Genomic DNA, 24,293 nt, shown 5'->3' with positions numbered 1-24,293 from the left:
TAAGAGGTGGACACACAGGCTGACATATTACAGTGAAGAGGGCTACAACGAGAGCTCAGCGCTCATTTGGAGACAGTGCTCAATTGTACACCACAGTGTACCGCGACTACCGTAATCTTGTACTCAAGTCACAGCAAGAGAAATAAGTGTATAGAATGGCCGTGAGAGCACAGAGTGGTACGTTTCCTGGGGTTTTTGTAAGTATTCTTCATGGGCAGAGGCGAGGAATTCTTATTTTCGACACACACCTACTAGAACCCTGGATAAGGTGAAAGATATAAATAACCAACATAATAGCAATAATAGCACATTAGTTCACAGTTCAGAGAAGCACAGTCTCTGGGTATTTCATAAGCCACAGTAGAGATACAGTGTGGAAAGATATTTCCTTGGCTATTAATAATAAACTGACATTTTCAATTACGAACTGAAAAGATCAGGAGCCTTCACTTCAAGGGCTGCCGAGGGCCTGACACTTTTACCAAACAATTGCTATCTTTGTGGTCCAACGTTTTGTGGGGACAAATCATTGATTGTCGACAAATTACTGCGGGGTAAAAAACGACCTAAATTGTACAATGTAATCATGTCCAATCAAATTTTCTTGATCCAATCAAAAAAACAGGGATTCACAGGGAATTGGCCCAAATTCTTATTTTATATACCAGAATATGTCGAATCCCCTAAGGTGACAAATATCACCCAAAAATAAAACATCATAATTTGATACCTTATCTTGGTGAGTAAACTATAACAAATCAAATATTAAAATGAATGAAGGAGTGTTTTTGGCAACGACAGCCATAACACAAGCTCGGAATGCTTCCAATGTTGTAAACCAAAGACTGTCAGAAAATGTTGGCTATTTACTACAGACATCACTTTTGCTCCAAATGACGCTGTCTTGCAGCGCGATGGCCTAAACATTGAAGCCCGGCTATCTGCAGCTCTGTTCATCCGGTCGTTCTTCTTACTCTCAATATGGTTGCGGTTATAGATGTAGTCACTTAGTAAAGCTTTGAAAAACTAAGCCAACAGCAGTTCCGACACCTTTAAGACCGCAACGGACCGTTGTGTCAGACACCAACAGCATCTGAGACACTAAATGAGGGACCATCTTGTGTATTAGCATATATATTAAAACATTTGTACCACGCCAAAAGAGAATCAAAATAGTTCTTGATTGTGCCGGTGCCACCACTACTCATCTGAGTCTCTCTCTTACAAATCCAAAGCCAGAGTGAGGAAACCCTTTTGATTATTTGAGATTCAACATATTTTGTTTCCAATCAGTCGGTATGATTGCAAAAATAACAACAAAAAAAATGAACGTACATTTTCCCGCCTGCCAGGAGACCAAAGTAGACGCTTTTTTGGGCAAATAATCTCAGCCTCACTTTCTCTCTCTCTTTATTTTGGCTTCCCTTTCATGATTCAATTTTGGACTTTTCTCTCTTTGATGACCGTTTCCAGAAACCAATTGTGGCTACGAAACTTGCACACAGAAGCCCACACATTCGCAATGTTTGACACAAACAAACATGTATTTTATAAAACAATTTAAACACTTTAATCCAAGGTGACTGTCGATTCAGATACATCTTACTCATGGACGATAACGGGCGGGCCGCACACACCAAACCCACTTACCCCTTTATGGGAGTCTGGTCAACACACTACAGAAATGATACATTCCTGCTCGAGCCAAATGACTTCAGAATACAATCAGTCCTTGCTCCAACACATCATCCATGGGGCCCTCGACCGAGCCCTCGAGAAGCCGACAGCTGAACGCTAAGTCGCACTTTACAAATTAACTCAGCCTGTCCTTATAAAAGGCCCTTTAAACCTCGTCGGGCCCCACTGGGTGTGGAGCCACGGGGGCCCTAACCCTGCCGGGCCCCGGCATTAATCCCAGCTCTGTGTGTCTGACATTTTGACCGCTGAATGTGAAACATTTGCCTTTATGTTATTTTTTGATGTGTGTATTGTTGCCACATCGGAGGGATGGGCTGAACTCGGCTGTGAGGGTTTAGTACCGGACCCTAGCAGGGGGCCGGCGCTGGCTCCTCCCACCAGTCACCCCCGGTCCCAGGAACAGCTCAAACGCATTCTGTCCTCGAGTGCTGTCTGCGATTCATGACTTCTGGAGGAAGGTTACTCTTCTTGGCGGCTCATAAATCATCCAAAAAGGTGCATTCGCCAGATCCCACTGAGTCTTAATGTCTTATAGATGATACTCGGGTTCCCTGAATGGAGAGAAGTGAACAGCTAATAGAAGACATCAGCGTAGACACGAGAAGAGGTGGTAAATGTTGCCTCATAAAGATAAAGTCACAGAAGGAACGCGTCAGGAGGCGGATCGGGAGACAGGTTGAGTGGTTGAAAGGGTTGCTTTAGAATCACTGAGCTGGCTCCAGCTGTAGGAACACTTCATGAGTTTGTTTCTGAATGCAGAATTTAATGTGGATACTAGTGAGGGGTGGACCCGATTGATTAATAGAATGAATGAATAATGATGAGGATTGAGGGAGACCTGATCAGATGGTCACATGACTATTACGGGTAACAGCTGATCCCATGACTAGTATGTAACAGCTGGTCACATGACTAGTATGGGTAACAGCTGATCATATGACTAGTATGGGTAGCAGCTGATCATATGAATAGTATGGTTAACAGCTGATCATATGAGTAGTGTGTAACAGCTGGTCACGTGACAAGCCTGTTAACAGCTGATAACATGACTATCTAGCTAGAGTGTGTAATGGCTGACTTTGAATCATGCTGACAGCGTCACCACTGAACTGTGTCCCTGCTCCACAGTGATTCAAATAGTGAAATATGTATAACCTATACTCTCAACTCCAGCAAATGCTTGGCATGTCTACTCGATACAGCCGACATAAATCAAAGTGAAGATGCAGCATTTTGACACTCAATTTATTTGTCACTCATTGAGACAGACCTTACAATACTGACTTGTTGACCTACACACCGTGCTGTTATTTGAAGGTTGTAGTTTATTGAAGTATCAAAAAAATCAAATTCTCGTGTCACTTATGTTGCAAAAAATAAACCAACAGCTCAATCAATTCATCAACGAATAGATTCAGCACTACTTAAAAAATATATATATTATTGAAGGTGTATTTCTCCTCTGGAAAATGCCACCACTGTATGTGTGTGTGCGTGTTTGTGTGTGTGGGAGTTTTAATACCGCAAGGGCATTTAGTGCTTAGTTAGGTCAGGCTGAGGAAGCAAACCCTTCTGAATATCAAACAGACTGACGCGCTGTCAGTCGCCCTTTTCTATCCCACAGACTTCATCCATCACCTCCCTGTCTCCACAGAGCCCTTGGAACATAGAATTTATACCAGATTACAGTTTCCCTGCCTCTGAGTGTGCGTCGACTTACTGTGAGGGAACTAAGGCCTCGGAGCAAGATACAAAAGACAGACCGCTAGCGGAAAAACCCATGAGCTATTAAAGGGAAGGTAGTCCGACATGGTATAAATGATCCCCCCCCCCCCCTCTTAACAGACCCCCCTTCAAACCGTACGATCCGTCAGCGGCCGGCGGACGGACCGAGCTTCAAAATGAAGGTATTAGAAAAATCGACTTTGTAGCTTCACGTGTCGTTCCGCAGCGCGGGGAAAGGCAGCCGCGATGAGGCACGGCGGCGGAAGGGCACCCAGATGAAAGAACAGTGGGCATTCCATTAATTATGCGTGCTTGTTTACCCTGAATAACGAGCCGGGCCCCGGGGCCCGACCCCGCAGCGCAGAGGGGCCTGCCACGGGCGACATCCATTTATACAGAGTGCCGCTCGGCGACGGATGATGGGATCAGACGCCTGATTGCAAGAGCTGACACTGGGGCTGTCAACACGTTCCACCGCGCTCCGCCCCTTTAGAGGAGCCCTACGATACCCCACGACTACAGGAGGGAAGGGCTCCCATTGGGCAGAACAAAGGCCGTGAACGTAAGAACACTCTCTTTGACCAAGAGGCTGGTGATGAAGAGGCTGGTGATGAAGAGGAAGCTGGTGATGAAGAGGAAGCTGGTGATGAAGATTCTGGTGCAGATGAAGAGGCTGGTGATGAAGAGGCTGGTGATGAAGAGGCTGGTGCAGACAAAGGGGCTGGTGATGACGGGGCTGGTGATGAAGAGGAGGTTGGTGATGAAGAGGCTGGTGATGAAAAGGAGGCTGGTAACGAAGAGGAGGCTGGTGATGAAGAGGAGGCTGGTGAGGAAGAGGAGGCTGGTGAGGAAGCGGCTGGTGATGAAGCGGCTGGTGATGAAGAGGCTGGTGACGAAGAGGAGGCTGGTGATGAAGAGGCTGCAGTAGGGTAATTTCTCATACATGTTCCTCGCGTGCGGAACATGTATGATGGGCGTGTCTTACGTCAACGGCGCCAGCTGCAGCCTGAACCATTACCTCGGCATTAACAGCAGATGATTCATCTCACGCTTCATAAGCACGCAGAGGTCGTCATTCTTGATTTAGCGCACTCCGCTAACTGAGTCTAACATCAGAAAATTGGATCACTGTCTTGAAATGTGAAATGAAAGAATGTGCAGTTGAAGGTGTTTAAGATTGAACCATTTAAGATGTCTGACAATAATACATCAGATCAGCAAGGTTAATAATAGTAATTAATGGTTAAAATATAAACTACACTTGGCTACATTTTAACTATTTATTTATTCATTCATTTTCTGAATATGTAAATGCAAAGAGTTTTTATTTGCTTTTCTACATCTTAATACCCTCCAATGTAGTTTTTGAAGCCCCGGTTTAAAAAATTAAATAAACATGCGACAGGCAGTCTGTGTAATGTTAGGCCTATTATGCACACTTACTTGTGCGTTTTAGTGTCAGACTGGTGCCCAAACTCGCTCCCTTTCATCCCAACTTCTCTCAGCTAACACCATAAGACGTTCCCCTCGGAGGTATGTGAGGATGTTCTGCTGCTTACTGTCCCTTAATGCACTGCTACAGGCGCGCACACACACACACACACACACACACACACACACACACACACATGACCTACCCACACAAACACACACACACACACAGGAATATGAATGTATGAATGTAGTTAACATCCCTAGGCCCCTACATGCCATTCCTCCATTAACTTTTAATATTAACGCAATGGATGAAACTGTGTGCAGTGACCTTATAATCGCAAAAAGGGGAAGGGGAAAAGGCAAACCGACATCCACTAGCACTGCTAATACGAGGCTGGTACCGCTTCACCACAACGGCAGCTTCTAATTCACACCCCATATGTAAAGTGCTTGGTAATAGACTCCATTGCCTACAATGAAAAGCACACAATTAATTTCACAGAAATTACACTGTGGATGCCCATGATATTCCCTCCCTTTTGCAATTGGCCCATCTCATTACCCCGGCCCTGCTCCGACCCTAAACACACATACAGAGTACATTAAAAAAACATTTCAAACACAACGCCTCATCTCTGTTCACGCTATTGATTCTATCGTCAATGTTTTTTTTTGTTGTTCAGTCAGTAATGAACAGTACTTTAGGAGAGGGCTAATTGAACATGATTCGCGATACCAGCGTATTAAGACTTAAACACCCAGTCTCCGCCTCTCAACACAACGTACTCTAGTCAGGCGGGTCCTCTTATTTAATCCATCCATAGAACCCTCGACAGTATCACAGGCCTGCAGGTAGAAGTAGCAGCAGGAGAGATTGCATCGTTACCCCCACATTGTGCACAGCAGGCCAACAGCGCCAGTTAAAATGACAAAATACGAAAAGAACAAAAAAGCATTTTTCTTTTTCAACGTAATTTATAAAAACGTAAACCGTTTTGTTTGTAGGTCAAACTCAAAGGACCCCCACATGCTGTAACTTAAAACCATTTTACTTAATAATGACAATGATATACAGTATATATACTGTATATTACAGCCACATCCCCGAGCCATAGTTTATAATGAAATCTAATTGAATAGAATGACCCTATTACCAATCCAGTGGTAACTAATTATCACCGTAAATATGTTTCACAACTTGACAGGGAGTCCCATAATAGCGGCAGTTCTTGCTTTTTTTGGTGTACTCATAGTTTAATTTTACAGTTAAACAGTTCATTGTTGAAAACCACTTATAAGTTGTGGAGAATCGCTAACGACTGCAGGCCACACAGACTTTAGGGTGAGCACATTGTTTATTTGTATCTAGCTTGGTTTCGTTGTCTTCTGCCATGGAAGCGTCTCGCGTTGAAAATCCGTTAAAAAAGGATTTGGAGATTTAGTTTCCTTCCATCACGATTTTATCCTGCATTATTGCATTATTTCGAAGAGAGATTTTTTGGGGGGAAATCAAACCAGTCAAATTCCATAACCATCCCCCCTTTAAGAAATAAAATGATGATTGATATTCAATATTGCCCCATGACAACCGTTTGTTTTGTGAAATGATCCACAACGTATCAAAACCTCCCGAAATTAGGCCTGCACAATTCCTCTGCATACTTTTCAACAGATTCTATTTATTCTGATAGATATTGCGATAGAAGTCGGTAATCCAATTGAAACCTCATCACGCCCCCCCTCCAAGGTGTTCTGGAAGGTTCTCGTTGTGGGGGGATATTGAAGGCGAATCCTCCTCTCTGCAGATATAATCTGATGGCGTTAACATCCCTCTCACTGAGCCTCCTAGTGTTCATTTCAACCATCACTGTTTCACATCCTTTTATTGCACTTATAAAACAGTTAAAACATATATTTAGACTAACACACGTTTATAATCCTAATGAATGAGTCTATTTATGGATAGTGTTAGTGTTTTGATTGTAAAAAGGTTTTGTGACAATTAGTTTTACCGCGTAGCCATCTTGGATGAGCACCTGCCGGTCCTAAATGCGTTGTTCGTCGTCTGCAATGAGGGCAGGTGTTATTTTTGCACCTTGTGGCGTCTGTCGCAGTGTGTGCGTTTGTCATTTGTCGCCATTCTATTTTTATGCACAATTATCAACAACCTATTTTCATGCACAACTCCAACATATAAAAGCAGAAACATCAGGATCACCGAACCCTCCTCCGTCAGTAATATCCCCAGCCCCACAACCAGATGAACACAGTATAATCTCTTCTGTAGCCCATGTGTCATTCCACATGGGTGGGGTTTGGACAATGGGATGAACCAGCACCCCCCTCACAGGGAACGGCAGCAGAACAGGGATTATGGATCCCCCATTGACTTGACACATTTTAGTTCAACCCCTCCCTCGCCCACCCCGTTGTGGGGGGCGGTGGGGGGAGGGATGTTGGGGGCCAGGGGGGGGGGGGGGGGGGGGGGGGTGACTGTGGCTCCCAGGGCTTGACAGATGCCTGCTCCTTCACTCCACAATAAGCTTTAATTCTAGATGACAGCGTCAGCAGCGGGGAGAAAAAAATAACAACATGGCAGCGTCGCTGGATCTCAAAGAATTCATCTGAGCGAGTAGGAATGGATCCATCAACTGATGCCAGCTGAACGCGGGACTGTGCGCCCGGGCGTGGCTGTACGTGTCAGCCAGCCATGCATGCATACATGCATAGGTTTCCAGAACAAGCATACGAGAACGGTTGTTTTCTGGATCACAGACTTGGCCTTGTGATGTCTCGACGCTGAGCGGATCAACAGATCCTCCGTGGGTGTGTACGGCTTCCACCTTGATGGCTTCAATATGCGCCCCGTGCTTGATCCACATCCTGAGTCACTGACCTTAGTAGAAACTCTTTTGATCTTAAGCCTAATAGCATAAACACGAATTCTGTCTCGGTCACTGACCGATGCAACCTTGTCCTACTTTAAAACAGAAAGGTGAAAATACCGAACTGGGCCCGTGTAACTACATCGCATCTCTCACTAGTGGCATCACAACCACATGTGATGTCTTCATTGAGAGCTTCTGAAAGCCATCATACGCAGACGCCAGACACACAAACTGGAAAGATTGGATTTTGCCTTTGTGCGCATTTGGGAACACATATTCACCAGGGGAAATACACAGAAGGCAGTGAAATGAATCTAAAAATGAGGCTGCCTGCATATGATTCTACCAAAGAGATTAATCTCCAAAATCCCCCCTCCCCCCAAAACTTTCGGTGTAGCAATAACAGTCTCGATACTGTGGAACGTGTGGCCCAATGCTCTCTGAGCTGTGACTGGGTCTAATGACGGGGATGTCTTCCAATTCCTCTTCCATGAAAGGACTCGTGGTGACGATGCATTATTAACAAAGAGAAGAAGAGGAGGAGGAGGAGGAAGTATGGCACAGGAAAAAGGAAACAATCTACGGGAACAACAACGAGATTGTTCAACAATAGGAGCATTCTAGTTAGCGGCGCAAACACATTCTACGAGGGTACGTTTAGTTACTGAACAGACATTCCAGGCCCTGTGTTTCAGGCCTCTTCTTGCCTTATTCCAACTCAACGAAACCAAACAACAATTCTTATGCATTCACTAAAAACACTCAAAGGAACTTTTTTGACGGTTGACTGATCTTGAAAGGCTTCCACAAGCAGCAGCTTGTAAAGGATTTTTCCTCCTGGTTCCATCCGGTCCATATTGTGGACTGGGTTTTATTTGTATAGCCCTTAATCACAGCTAAAGTTCTCAAGGAGCTTTGAAGGCCCAAATTATAAGCCCCCCTCTGACCCGAAGCCCCCTGCTGTCAAAAGAAAGGAGAAACACCCAGAATCTAAGAGGAAACCTCAAGAAGCATCCAGAGGGAACAGAGAAGATGCATCCCTCTTTCCAAGGATGGTGAGGGACTGCAATAGGTGCCGAATGGCTGGCTATATAATGGCAAAATTAAGAATATAGCATTTCTTGAGAGTGCAAAGCTATTAGGCCGACTGAGACCACTCACGGTCTAAACGAGTAAAGGATTCAGACTGGGCCTGGATCAGAGCCGTCTCAGGGCAACCAGAGAAGTTGGGAAACACAACACCGGATGAATCGCAACAATTCTCTTCGCTGAGAGCCGGAAACTGAGCCGTGCCATTTTATGCTCCCTCCCTAGGCACCCATCTCCAGCACCCAATCTAACAACACAAATCTCATTGCTCTTATCTAACAAGTGCAGATGTGGCCCGCGACCTTGTGCCGTCTCCACGTTGAGAACCTGGAGTCTGCATTCCAGGATGAATACCATGACCAGGTCCCAGCAGCACCGGCTCCCCAACAACGGTGTCAACGGGAGAACATGGGGATGGATTAAGGTACCCATGAACGCTGTGCTCCCCTCACAACAGATCAGGTGGTACAACTGAGGAGCTCAACATCACGACCAAAGGATCTTCGGGAGAATATTTTTTGAAAGATAATCTCCTACTGTTTGCAAGTCCTCTTGTAGATGTACAAATAATGCCGATAAGTATGTTTGACATCGTCGGTGATTCCATTGCGTTACTTCTGTTTTTTCTTTCCTTCTGGATAAATCAACGTGTTGTTAGGCTTTGGAACCACTGAATCAGCACGCTTCCCTTGCAAAAGGAATAAAGTTGGAGAATCCACTGGCCTTATACATTGCCATGGAAATCCACATTTAGGTCTCTTAAAGGTTAACTAAATGATAGAGTTGTTGTAAAACACGGTTACAGGTGGAGATGAGTTCCTCGCTATTAACCTGATCTGTGATCTATAGATCATAAACAGAGAAAAAAAGGAAAGAAGAATAGCGATATAAAAGGTAGGAGTGCCACTTACCATGTGGAGTTATGAGTCCTGTGTGAAGTGGGATACAAAACAACAGGACAGCCAAGGTACTTCACAAGGACTACAAAATTCAACGAGCCATTCCAATTGGACATCTCCATGTGTGACATCACAGGTGGAAGAGTCAACACCAATGCATGACAGACTGGCAAACAGAGCTCCAGGACTCGTGTGGGAGGGGGGGCCTGTATAGAGTGGTCTGTTAGAGTGAGTATTTAATGTAGGTTCTATTTGACTTTATATTAGTAGGGGCAGGATCTTGTAGTGATGTTTGACTATCAGCCCATGGTCACTTGGTTTGATCCCCGGTTTCTGCCTGGTATGCATCTTAGCTGCTACCTAATGGCATGGATCGGAAACCTCTGCAAGTCAATTTGGTTCAAATCAATGGCTAAATAGTCAAACAAAAAGCATAACAAAGTGAATGAAGTCAAAACCTGCTGTCAGTTCCAAACAAAGAAAATGCCAGTCAACGGCATGGTCACGTTGTTACCGGCAACATACATGGACAAGGACATGTTAAGGATGAATAAAAGAGCAGGACAAGGCTGGTGGATCATGGATTAGTAGACACTAAGATCTTGAACATGAACATGGGAACGTCTCCAGTGGAACACGTGAAGGCCCGTGAAGGCCCGTTCCAACACGTGAAGGCCCGTTTGCCCAAGCAGTTGGCAGCGCAGTGCCCACACCTGTCGTGGGCCCAGGAGATTAGCTCAATGAACTATTATGACAAGTCCTCCAGCGATAAAAAGGCTTTGCAGCAACTGCGATAAACACTATCAGAACTGGCAGATGTGGACACAGGATGATCACACTAACTCAGCCTTCCCTAAGACCGCATCTGGACGTCTTTGTGATGCCGTTGTGGCGATACAGAAAGCGCTAGCCTTCCTATCCCTGGGGAGAAAAAGAGTCTGTGTGTTTGTGGCGTGTTGGGATGGAGCCAGTGAGTTTCCATGAAGAAAAAATAATCTGTTGTCATAAAATGTACACAATCCCTACCAACCTCCCCCCACACACTTCCATCTGCACGGCTTCCACTCATTCAGACTGACGTCAATGTGCAGATTAGAGCTTATTTTCCTCTCACCGTATCTCCTCCCTTTTTTTCCACACATAATCTGGTTTCTCTCCAGCGCTGTATTCAATGGCTGAGATGACACTGAATAGCCACGGACACCAGCAACACACACACACACACACACATCAAAGTGGAGTCACAGCGATGGAAATATGTGTGTGTGTGTGGATGGTGGTGTGGGATGTCATGGGAAATGTGAATAAATATGTCTCAACAATGCCAGGGAAGAGATAGGATGCCACCTTTTGAGAGGAGGGGGACAATTTCTTTCCATTCCCTCTGTAGGAAAACAGAGATAGCAAATGGGGTGGATTTGAATATATTAACGTCAAATGTAATTATATGCCAATGGGAGGGATGTATCCGAGGGCTTGTGTGTGTATAGGTTGATAAAACAACAAAGTCATCTCTTGAGTGAGTCATCTGCGTCGCGGCGGAGCATGCCCGCCTGCCAGCAGGGAAAAACACGAGTAGCGACAAAGATTATCGAGAAGTTAACTTTCTCTGGAGTTCGCCTCTCCTTCCCCCGCCCCGCCCCTCGACAGGCCGCCGGCGTCTGACGGCCAAACCCTCCCCTCTTATCATCCCCAGAGTTGTTGTGCTTAAATGCTAATGCTCTTCACGTTGCTCCTCATCCCCGCCGGCCCTCGTCACCCTGACACGGGGTGCACGTCGGAGCACAAGGACGCCAGGGATTCTATCACTTAGAGTGGAGGTCAACGTGACGCTGAATAACTCCCGCCTGCCTCCTCGTCGACCGCTGGGGGATATACAGTGGAGGTGCGCGAGGGTTGTAAAGTAAACAGTGGGGGCTTGGCGATAAATCAGTGTTCTTATGTTCTTAGAGATGAAAAATCATCCGTGCATGGCGACTCTGAGGCTTAAGCCCCGTGTGCGGTGATGAGCTATGAATGCAGAGATAAATGGCGCACGGCACTGGGTCTGCCAGACGCCTATAATAAGTAGCCTTAATATGAGGACCCGGCGGCATTGCAATTGTTATTAGTCAGCAGCCATGTTTCAACACGATAAGCAGAAACACACAGTACACATTGTGATGCAGGGAAACCGTGTGTGGAGAGCGCACAAGCAGCCCATGATAGCACAGAAGCCATCACACATTAAGCAGAGGAAGAAGAAGGCGGTTTGCACTGCAGTATAAAGTAAAGAGGGAATGACACATCTTAACATGCAGTTTATAGAGAGCGAGTGTGCAGCTCAACGCAGATTTGACACCGTTTAGCGATGCAACATGCTCAGTGGAGATCACCATTACAATTCAAGACGGGGCCAATCCTCCAAGATGCTACGGACCAAAGCAGGCCTTCTCTCTCTCTCGCTCTCTCACGCACTCTCTCTATCTCTGCAACTGCAGCTGCTCAGGGGAACCGGAGTGATCTGAACCTCCCACACACACACACGCACACAGACACACACACACACACGTACAGACGGCGAGAGAGCTAGGCCTCGTCCGTTCAGCGAGGACCTTCAGGATTAGAGAGGGGGAAGTAACAGCGTTGTTTCAACTCGTCGCCCTCGGCGCTCACGTCCCTGCCATCATCATGGCCGTTTCCAGTCGTTTCCACCGCCACTGCCCGAGACGGCGAACGCACCCCAGCCATCCATACAGGCCAGAGGCAGGGGGTTCTCTATGCCTGGATACTCTTTCTTTTAAACTCGTCTCTTACATCGTCTGAGAAGCGGGTAGGAGGACAGTGAGTGAGGACAGATACGGGAGGTGATGGATGCAAATGCATTACTTGCAATGCTGGAGACATGAATATCTGCTGATGCATAAGCGAAAGTAAGATGCGATTAGAAAATATTCATTGAAGTGATTACAGTTTGTGCACCGCCTCCCAATGACCTTGAACAGTGATGCCACGTGATAGTTTAGCGTGTAATTGTTATACACCACAGTTCTGTAATGTAATCGTGTAACCTTTGATGGGGGCTCTCCATTTTTGGCAGAGGAACCTGAAGCGAGGGGAGGGAGGCTGGGTTTGTTGCATTTGCGACACAGGGGCCCAGGGGAGACTCAGGTCCCAGTGGTCGTCCCCGCAGGCCGGTCGGGTTTTGAAGTGAGCCCACGGCTTACAGGGCTTCCTGTGACTGTAGATTGTTAACGCTCTTACAACCTGTTATTTATTTATTTTGTCTACAAATAGAGCATTTTAGCTCGGCCCCAAAATGTCAAAAACTGTACTACCCTCCACTTTTTGGGGTGCAGAATGTACCGTTGAAAGGGAACAGATATTCTATCCATGGAAAACCCTGGTTCAGCATCGGCCCTCCCTGGCATATGGTTCTTGAATGTGTCAAAGAACAACGTAATCAGTGTCGTACTGTGATGGGGAAGGCCTGTACACATTTATAATTGATAAAATATCTGCTAAAACACAGCACTCTGACTTTAGGAGCAAATGTCAAACTAATGGTATCAGAGCTATTAAACTGAGGTACTTTCTGCTATATTGGCTCAAGTGTGTATGATTTTATTTTTTTTTTTTACATATTTTGATTACCTAGAACACCGCTGTGTAAATGTTCAGCCTCCTGGAAAAGAAACAACGGCACATTTTAATTTGGTCAAAAATAATGATGTGTTACCTGAGCCATTAATAATCCTTCACATTTACATTCACGCCATCAAGTCCACAAAAATAGCAGTGAATTACTATTGTATGCAACAACACAACGGCCTCTTGAGGTCAATTTGATTTTTTTCTAAATGAAAGCAATTTCGTTTCAAGTGCAGTAGTCTGCATCGACAAAAAATGAAATCTAAAAGCCTTCAACAAAGCTGTCATTTCTGGGTCACCATCCTGTTTCAAGTCTAGCCCAGGCCTTTGCTTCTCTTCACACCAATCTGGGCTTTCAATTTGAAAAGGGAACTGGGGTAAAAAGTAAGTGGACAACCTTCCCATTCAGTAGTGTGCGGTGAGTACTGGTACAGGTAAATAATCTCACATGCGTATGCTTTGGATTAATAGTCAGGGAAATTCAAAGCCCTGAATGCTCCAGGAACCAGCAATTCCATTTTTGCCTTCTTTTTAAATGAAACGGTTCGAGGTCGATAATAATAGTGGGGTGAAATCGAAAATAGGTTCCGGTTCTTTGTGTGCTTCTTGACACTCTATATTTAGCTGAAATGAATCGCCACATTTGAATGGCTTTGAGGCGCTATGTGTATCCCCCAATCTTACCACTGGGAGACACTTTCCCCACTGTGTCTTAGGGAGTCCTTCCTCGGGTTGGACATGTTATACCACCAGGTGTGAGTGTGATTAGCCGTTACAAGCCGTTTTGAAAATCTGCGTCTTCTGACATCACTAGTGGGCGTGTCCACCTAGATCTGTGCTGGATAGATGAGCAACGTTTGCTTCAGTCCACTGGGTAGGCAGGTAGACTGATCTATCCAGCACTCATCTAGGTGGACACGCCCACTTGTGATGTTAGAAGACGCAGATTTTGAAAACGGCTTGTAATGACTAATGGTTGCATAATATGTACCACCAGGTTTTACTTTAAAGGTCCCATGACATAAAAATCTCACTTTATGAGGTTTTCTAACATAAATATGAGTTCCCCTAGCCTGCCAATGGTCCCCCAGTGGCTAAAACTTGCACTAGCTGTTCTGCTCGCCTTTGAAAAAACTGAGGCTCAAGCGCGCTGATTTGGAATGTCTTTATTAATGTCGTCATAAAGCATCTAAGCTCCTCCCCTTACTCTGCCTGGCCCGCCAGAGACGTTGGCCCGCCAATGAGACACGACCGTGCGAGCGCCACATGTGTGTGTGAATACACACACTGTAACGCAAGTGTTTCTTGTCGGTTCTTGAACGTCTCTTGTAATTCCACAACGAGAGTGTTGTGGGGGTTATCTGAGCCATGGTTGAGAAGGAATTGGGGGAAAGGAATTTTGGCTTTGACTCGCTGAAGTACATGAACTGCGACATGCCGCCGGTTGCCGCGAGGCACCATCGCCCGGCAGCGGGCAGCCGGCAGCAGGCAGCGCCCGGTTCAGTCGACTTCAGATTGAGGTGAAAGTGGAAGAACCAGAGACGTCGCAGAACCCGACAAAGTCGTTTGTGATCATAATATCGTCTGGAGGCGCACACAGCTTTTGGTGTTATGCCGCATAACACGTCGGACTCTCGTCTCTGGAATTTCTACAACGAGACTCGTAGTGGGGGTTATCTCAGCCAAGGTTGAGAATGAATTGGGGGGGAAGTAACTTTGGCTTTGACTCCCTCAAGAACATGAACCACGACACGGAAGAGAAAGGGATTGTTGGCGGCGAATGTCTCCCGCTTGAGCCCCGCTGAGGGACCACCGCCGGAGGCGGAGGTGCCTAAGCGCTGCCCGGCAACAATCCCTTTCTCCTCCTTGTCGCGGTTCAGTATACTTCACATTGATGTGGACGTGGAAGAACCAGGAACGTCGGAGAACCCAACGCGGTCGTTTGAGATTCATAATATCGGCTCACACAGCTTTTGGCCGTGATAATATATATTATATGATATAGATATCTATGTAGGCTTTATGATAATATTTAGATATAGAGCTCCAGGACTCCCGTGTGTTCTAGAATATTTACAGAACACGGCTAAAGGCTGTGTGCGCCTCGCCATTGTGATACATCCACTGTAAAAAGAGCGCATGGTACCGTGGCTGCAAGCTGCTCAGGGCCACACCCCCACCCTCCTCCTTGACCCGCCTCGCTCCTCCTCATTTGCATTATAGCTACAGACGCCAAAACAGCGCATTTGGGGGAAGCTCAATGTGCGACTGGCTCGGAGTGGATGTAACTCTGCACCACGGCCGAATTTCGGGAACGTCTTTGAATACTGTGTTAGTTGCCCACTAATACCTACATTAAAGAATACATAAAATAGCATGTCATGGGCCCTTTAACTTGACAGATGCTGCGCCATCCCGATCTGGCCACTAGGGGCCACCAGGGTGGTCAGTAGGTGCTAGCCAGGGTCAGCGGAGAGCCCGACACCGGACCGACGGCCGGTCTGATGCAGCTGAGCGCGCTCAAAGCCCTCAGGGCCTGCTGTCAGGGGAGATTTATCGGAGTACAATTTACCATTTACCAATCCGATGACTGCACGGTGCCAGGGAAGCGATATTAAGATCTTATTTTTCCGCAGTTGTATCTTTCGAAATGAGGGTAAGAAAAGAAAAGGGCCATTATCAATGCAAACCAGCCCCTTGCGCGCCATAACTCTGTTAGCGACTGCCGCTGCTGCACATTGTGGACACTTCCTAGTTAAGAATCGCAGATTAAATGCAAAGAATGGCAGAGGAGCCAATAAGAAATATGGCTGCTGCAAGCGAAATAGTGTCCTTTGAGTGGCACAGGATAATGTGGTTTAAATTAAACCGCGAAGTTCACTACATGCTTTATAACCGCGGGTCTGAGGGGGGTGGGGGGGTCAAAGGATCCAGAATTCTATGGAGATGTGCAACAAATCACACCTCTGAGTATATTCTCTATGCATTGATCTTTGCTTTCATTTTAAACCTGCCTGCAGAAACCCATTTGAGGATTCCTACGAGGGGAGATGGAGAGAGGAACACATCAGATTATTTCCAAAAACAATACCAGGGCGGAATGTAAATTAAATGAAACAATGGAGGTCTGTGATTTCTGTGTAATCATTTTATGTAACTGCCGAGCCCGGCCCGAGAAATAAATCCCAGTGATTGTGAGTGTAGATAGCTGTGGAACCAAAGCAATATCTATTCTCACCTCCAGTGACTCAGAGCACGGGGAGGGACAGTGTTGAGGGGCGGCTGCAGATATAGCATGGCTTTATTTGAGTCGCCGCTAGCCTGATGCAATATATGTTCAGCGCCACGCCGCCCCGCCGCGTCAACCCGTCCGAGTCGGGTGGAGACTCGATTCAACAGGCGCAAAGACCGAAGGATTGACTCAATCGACAAACTGCACGGTAAAAATGTACAAAGCAAGTAAACACAATATTTTTTTTGAAGTTTCAGGTTCAGGATGGAGCCTGAGCGTTTATGTGTGTCACGTTATTCTGCAAAGAAATTGGAAGGAGCCTTCATGTACCACATTTTAATCTATAGATTAGGGATGTGCGTGAGGAATCGATTACTCGAGTACTACTCGTTACAAATGAACTCGGTTGGTGGACAGGCAAACTCGAGTTTGCATATACACACACAAACAAAGTTTTCTGAAGCAAATGTATCAATTTTCTGTCGGCGCCACTAACGCATGACGTGGGCACAAAGAAAATTAAATGCATCCATTTCCATGGCGCGTTCCGTGCCGTGTGCAGGCACGCCAGAATTCAAAAAGTTAAGAGATGGCGGTTAAAGCAAATCACAGCGAAGAATTGAAATACTTTAAAGAAATGGGAGATCATAAGGTGAAATGTAAAATATGCCAAGCGAAATCGAGCTACCAGAAAGTACTATGCGGCAACATATGCTCCTGAAACACAACGGTGAGTTCGGGAAAGCAGACCCGCAGCAACGGTGAAAGTGAAAGTGTGTCGGCTATTTTCACTGCCGCAAGACGCAGCTGTAATCCCGGGCGTGTAGAGAAGATCACAACGCTGAGTATTTCCATAGTCCATTTGCTGCCGTTTTATTTGCAGCTTTAATCATTTATTTGCAATGGTTAGGCTACTTGTTTCGTTTTTTTAAAAAACTGTCGCAGGCCTTGGTTCGACGTGATTTAAATTGTGAGACGCATATTTCTTTTTGTAAGGAAAATGTGTTTTGAACGTTTGCAAAAATAAATAATGAATACTCTGATAACTCTGACTGTTTTGATGGAGAATAAGCATTACATGTTTGGTTGGTAATTGCCGTTCATCGTCAGGCCTATTCCTGCTGCAGATGCGTTGCATTCTAAAAATAGATTTGATTTAACGAGTACTCGATTGATCCTCGAGGAATTCCTTCGATCACTCGAGTTTGGAATTTACTACTCGTGCCCATCCCTACTATAGATAAATATATCCATTCATCCATCCTTCTATTCATCCATCCTCCCAATTATTCATCGTTCAATTTTCTTTCATTTCACCCAGCCATCGATTAATCTATGCCTCAACTCATGCATGAATGCATTCATCCAGTCATCCATCCCTTGGTTTAAACATGAATGCATTCATCCAGCCATCCATCCATCCATCCCTTGGTTTAAACATGAATGCATTCATTCGTTCAGCCTCCGACCTGCCTTCTTGCTATCATTTGTGGCTACGTTCAATCCGCCCATCATGCACAGGTACGTCAGAGGGTGCTTGATGTTTGAAGGATCTTTCTTTGTTCACCTCAGAGCCGAGACCAAAGCACGAGGTCATCTTCATGGATCCGTTTCCTTATATACTGTGTTTGGGTGGATTCCACGGCGATGACAGAGGTAGGCCTGGGGAGAAGAAATATACTGAAATGCACAAAGCGACGGAAGCTAAAGGGGGGGGGGGGAAGAGAGAGAGAGAGAGAGAGAGAGAGAGAGAGAGAGAGAGAGACTACAGATTCAAATCTTTCTGTCAATTATGTGCGAACACGCAGACACATTCAAGTTCTTTCCTGCTCCACTGACAGCATCTAAAAAGAGCATCTAAGGGGAAATAAGAAATTAATTACGTTTGTCAGGGTGTTCCACCGGGACAAAAAAGTTGATTAAGGATAAAGGCCATTAATTAAGATCTTAAGAAAAACATCCTAATCTTTTTTTTGTTAAAGACCATGTCACAGTTATACGATGATAAAGAGTGAGAGATTTCATTCATATTTTTGTAAAGATCCATGATTACAAATCTGAGTGAGAAACAAGGGATAAGTACAGTCAGCAGTGAGTAAATGTGCCTAGTTTGTTATATGACTCTCAGGTAAGACATTTATAAAAAAGTTACTTCTGGTTAAAAACAGGAAATAATACAAACCTTATTACATTCAGCCTGATATAGCCACTGTCCAAATATACGTCAATTTGATGTTGGAGGAGTGGCATCAGAGAGAATACCCCACCTGAAACCATCCAAGTGGAACGTCAAACATTCTCTGTCAGAAAGCTGCGTGTAAAAGCGTAGTCAGTCCTAACCTCAAAGGTCACATACCACAGTGATCCTGCGGTTTGGCCGATCTCAAAGTTCAGGAGAAGGAATTGTGTTCTCTCTTCATTTCTAACCACTGAGGTAATGCAGGATTGCCAGAAGCACATAGCTCTGATGATCACGCTGGTGCTAACTGTTAACACCGTGGAAAGAGTGACCAGTGTGTACTCACTTTCACCTTTTCCTAAACACACCGATTGGAAGTCAAGATACCCAGGATCCAGAACTATGATGCTGCATTTCTACATTATTAATGGAGGACTGCAGCCAGGCATGAACCCAGGTTGAAAGAGTAGAATGATCCCAGATCAGATGCACTAAAAGGATGTGTTGTACATATCACATGCCCAAACCCCAGTTAAACAGAACATAACCAAGTGATGGAGCTATATTATACTACATATCATACTATACATCACACTGCACAAAGGAAAGAGAACGCACACGTTGCCTTGAAATGTAAAGTCAGAAAATCATTAGCTTCCAACAAAAGCAACGGAGGAATAGCGATGCCTACAGCTAAACAAGATGACATTAAGGTATAAACCTTAAGTACCATCTAGAGTAGTTGAGTGTTAAACGTGGCGTAAAACCACTGATGCATTTAAGTAAAAGCTATTGGTTTCATAAAAGGGATCCATTTTGAATTGCAAGCCCTTGACTAAGTCATATTTTGTGCAGGACTGGGCATTAATATCTTTGGGGATAAAAGCATGACCACTCTGTGAAACACTTGATTAAACCTTGAACCCCTACCGGTTGCGAATATTTTGCAAGCAAAAAGAAAAATGAATGAATCGTCACACATTACATACATGGCACAGCTGTCTACTACAAATCCGCCTTCTTCACTTGAGTCACAATTGCAACAAGGCTAAGCAAATACAAACAATCGGGAAACAAAGCTAACTAAACACAGATCAACACCCCCTTAGACTGCTGGTCTGGTGTGGGCCAAATCCAACACACTCCAAACCCTGAACCCCTTCTTCACTGCTGTTTACTCAGCTCAATACTATTTAATTCTGCCCCTGGCATTAGATGCGTGAAACTAGGGCAGAATCATTACGAGGGTGGAATTAATGGTTCAATTAGGATTTGGGAGTTCATGACTTAAATTGACTCACGGTCTTGGGTGAAATAGATGATGACATCACAAGACGGAGTGTCGTACCAGACGCATAATGGACAGGTCAGCCTGTAAAGCGTCCTCTCTGCGCCTACCTACTGGTGAGATCCCTTTAAAATGACCATTTTGGAAATCACGATATTCACAATAGTTTGTCGAGAAACATTTACATCTCCTCTCGCACAATAAAGGTCCCCAATGCGTGTTACCTGATGGTCTTATACTTCAATCGGTTCGCGACCCAAATTATCTTTTAAATTGACATGTGTAATTTATTGCAAAATACTAATGGGATGGTCTGTCAAAATAATTGTCCATTGCAAAATCTTAAAATGTATGAATCTGGGTGGACACTCCCACTTCTGACGTCATTTTAGGCTACTGGATTTGATTTTGAAGTGGCCTACGTGCAGGTTAACCGGTAGTTTTTATTAATGGGTACATAAAGCACTCAAAATATGTGTATCATTTATAAAGTGTCTCCAAAATAGTGTTAAAGTCCAATTTTCGTCGTTTTTGGGAGTAACGCGTGTTTTCTAACGCCATTCGGCGATGACATCACGTTGAGGAGACGTGGTGGCCTCAGCCTAGTACTAGAACTATGGCGTCTAAGAGGTGGCAAGAATCACAAATAACATGTATGACGGCCCACAGCAGTATAATTTCGAACCTGTCAGACGTGAGCGGGCGAATGAGGAATTGCCGAGAACTGATGGCGGTCAAAGCCAATTAAATGCATGGTCAGAGGAGAATGAGTGCAGAGTTGCTATCATTTAACAACGCGGCAACGAGCGCTGGAGCTAGTCAATGAACACTAGTGCATGCAATAACGACACTTTTATTTATTTTTACTGTCAGTGAATAGCACCAAGTGAAAGTCAACAGCGATTATATCGTAAGTACCGGGAAACTTAGTCAGAAGATCTAGAAATAGAAAGCATAATGCTAGCTATGGGCTAACTTAGCCTATCGGACAGCAATCATTGCACTTGCAAATGAGTGCCTGCAGGTATAACCGTTCCTGGTGTGACATTATTTAACCATCAATCTACCGCAAACACGACCAGACAGATGTACATTAAACACATACACAAAGCACACCGTCCAACCCGGCGGATGCTGACGGACAGCCCACAACAAGCCAAACATCACCACGGCGGGTGTGCTCTCTCGCTCACTCTCGCACGCCCGTACTACACAATCACTCCAACTTATCCAACTCCAAGGCTAGGCTGCTGCTAAGAACACAACTAACCACAAGGCCTTCATAACCATGCAGCATGGCGAAGCCGAAAAGGACACACGCACAGTCGCACACACTCATCTTATGCAAAACAGTCCGTTTTATCATCAACATTCAGTCACTGCAAAGATTTAAAGACTAGCCTCTTACCATAAGTTAGAATGGACCTTTTGCGATGAAAACAATATCGAGTTTGAGATGTCAATCATTGGATATTGCCCAATATCCCGAGATAGCAAACCAATCAAATTGCGCCATTTTAGGAGGTTCATGTGTAGTATATACTAACTATATATAATATCTATCTGTATAATCTGCTGAACACTCTTACTAGTCTCTACTCTCAAGGGCCTCAATGCGGCTTTGGTCCGTGTCTCCCCAACGTGACGTCATGCAATGCATTCTGGGGGAAATGAGAATCAATAGCAAACCGCTAAAATAGTAGGTCCTACCTACTTTTTCGTATTACATTCCGTTTTGTGATAACTAACAACATTAAATACAATAAATAACAGTTTAAATCTTAAATACCAACAAGCAAATTGCACAAATTCGTTGTAAAATAAACCCTGCAACATTGCCTTTAACCGACAACAGCTGGGATAAAACAACCCCACTTTAATACCAGGTCAGAGGTGGCGGTAGCAGCTCATCACATTGACCACATCGTCTATCGGTGGCTATTACAGTAGACCCATTGACTGCTGTTGTTCAACGTGGGCCAGGATAACACAGGGAAACTTTTGGACTCAGACTAGTAGACTATTATTCTGATCTAATAGCCTACTCTGACAAAAATGACAAACTGATACACAGCCTAAAAACGATTCCATGTTCAACAGAGGTTTAATATAATATGTGTGGACATTTCTCTGTCGCTCCTGGGTTGAGCCTGTCAAACTCCTCTCCTGGGAGACAACTGGAATAAATTAATGCGAGAATAACTTCCAGTCAAGTGTTACGAACACTGACGTAGCATCATGAGGCGTGGATAAGTATACTGACCGATGGACAGTTGTTGCCATGATTTCTGAGGGAGACCATCTAGCAAATTAACTGCTCCTTTTGCACTTTTATAATTGCTCAGTATGAGCTATCGGGGCAACGACGGGGGGCGCGGACGTCCTCCCAAACGGATGAACAACAGGGCGTGTTTAATGGTCACAGCCTCGAGGCCTCGGCGGATGGCCAGGGACTCGACCAGTAATGGACAAGAGGTGGATGCAATTTCCATCCCATCATTGTCACGTCGTTGCCTCTTTGCCAATAAGCATTGACACGCCGTTAAGTTTAATTTAGCCATCGATCCCTGAATCCGACGCGTAATCCTACAGCATCAAATGCACCCAACCTTTACCCCGAGAATAACCTCATCATCAACCGCTTATAAAAAATACATTAGCATTTTGGATATTCTCATTTTTAGCAGAGCAGCACAGAGAGGGGGGGGGGGTGCACGACAGGAAGATGCCGTGACATATTTCAAGGCAGTAACTTTGAGATCTGTTGCAGGTCTGCCGCTGGTCGTACCGCAGCCACGGCCACACTCATCACGTCTGGAGAGGACAGCCTGCCTGTCTGTACCATGCGTGTGCGTTTGTAAACGCTATTTATACATGCCTACATTACATTCGGATTATTTAGACGAGCCGATGGCAAAAGCCACTTTTTTACCCATCCTCAAACTGCATGCCCACAAGCCACCGTCGTGAATCCATGACCCGTAATTATTAATAACCGTGGATTTGTCTTCCCCCACTTGTAAGTCTTGGCGTAAAAGTTGCACGGTGATGAAGGACATCGCCGCCCTTCAACTGATTCGTTGAACCACCAACATCACCGCCTGCATTACATCACAGAACGGCACCCGCCGGTCCCTTTCCAAATCGAATACGCAACACCGCGCAATGGAAGGTTTCGAAAGGGTTCCGACCGCCGCGGAAACGATGAGTGCATGGAGAGATGGAGGGATGATCCGAGGACTGGCTTACCCACGGCTAGGTCCAGCAGGTCCGCGCACAAGAGCAAGCACAAAGAGAAGACGGTCATCTTTCCCTTATTTCGCAATAAATCCCAAACTCCATCTGCGTTCACATGCTCTCCGCTCTGGGGCTGCGTAATCCCCACCATGCCAAAGGGATGCGACCGACAGAGGCTCTCCAACTATTCATGGTGCAGTTCAAGAGCGAGTGGAAAACGGGTGAAGTTGGCCGAGATGACACCGTGGAGAGCGACGTAGTCGAACATGAGACCTGATCGGACGCGGAGGAGTTCTCTAAAAACCGTATCAGACCAGTGGATCTGCAGTTCAGACCAGAGGATCTGCGGTTCAGACCATTGGATGTGCGGTTCAGCCCAGTTGATCTGCGGTTCAGGTCAGTGGATGTGCGGTTCAGCCGGGAAGCCGAGGAGTCGAAAGCGGATGGAATGAAAATCTGCTCCTCAGTCAGTGAGTGTTCTCGTCTCTCCCCTCTCTCTCTCTCTTCCGCTCTCTCGCTCTCCCTCACACTCCCTCTCTCTCTCCCTCTCGTTTGTACCTCCCTCTCCCCCTCGTTTTCACCCCCCCTCTCTCTCTCTCTCTCGTTTTCACCTCTCTCTCTCCCCCTCGGAATCTCCCCCTCGTTTACTCTCTCCTTCTCATTTACTCTCTCCCTCTCATTCCTTCTCCCTTCCTCTCTCTCTCTCTCTCTCTCTCTCTCTCTCTCTCTCTCTCTCTCTCTCTCTCTCTCTCTCTCTCTCTCTCTCTCTCTCTCTCTCTCTCTCTCTCTCTCTCTCTCTCTCTCTCTCTCTCTCTCTCTCTCTCCAGCTGGCTCGCGTTTTCTCCCTCCCTCCAGACAGACGCCCGCTTAGCTATTCCTGATCATTCGCTCTTTATTTCACACAGTTCTCCTTAATCCCACCCTGGATTGAAACCTCTCTAATTCTGTCCATTAAGCCGATTTATTGATGCTAGGTTTTGTTTCCTCTTTG

At 45.5% G+C, this 24,293-nt stretch overlaps 1 protein-coding gene across 1 annotated transcript in view; it reads right to left on the bottom strand.

Annotated features, from left to right (window-relative positions):
• LOC115557084 (immunoglobulin superfamily member 21) overlaps window positions 1-23,851 on the bottom strand; it is a gene marked incomplete in the record, with an annotated part of 104,563 nt that extends 80,712 nt beyond the window's left edge. Inside the window, 1 exon segment of the mRNA XM_030374669.1 lies at window positions 23,315-23,851. Within this exon segment, the coding sequence (XP_030230529.1) occupies window positions 23,315-23,453 (139 nt within the window).
• Window positions 23,852-24,293: the final 442 nt, after the last annotated feature.

The sequence above is a fragment of the Gadus morhua genome, chromosome 13 (genome assembly GCF_902167405.1).
Source record: "Gadus morhua chromosome 13, gadMor3.0, whole genome shotgun sequence".
Lineage (NCBI taxonomy): Eukaryota > Metazoa > Chordata > Actinopteri > Gadiformes > Gadidae > Gadus > Gadus morhua.
The sequence above is the reverse complement of the archived record's forward strand: the minus strand, read 5'-3'. Positions and strand labels throughout refer to the sequence as shown.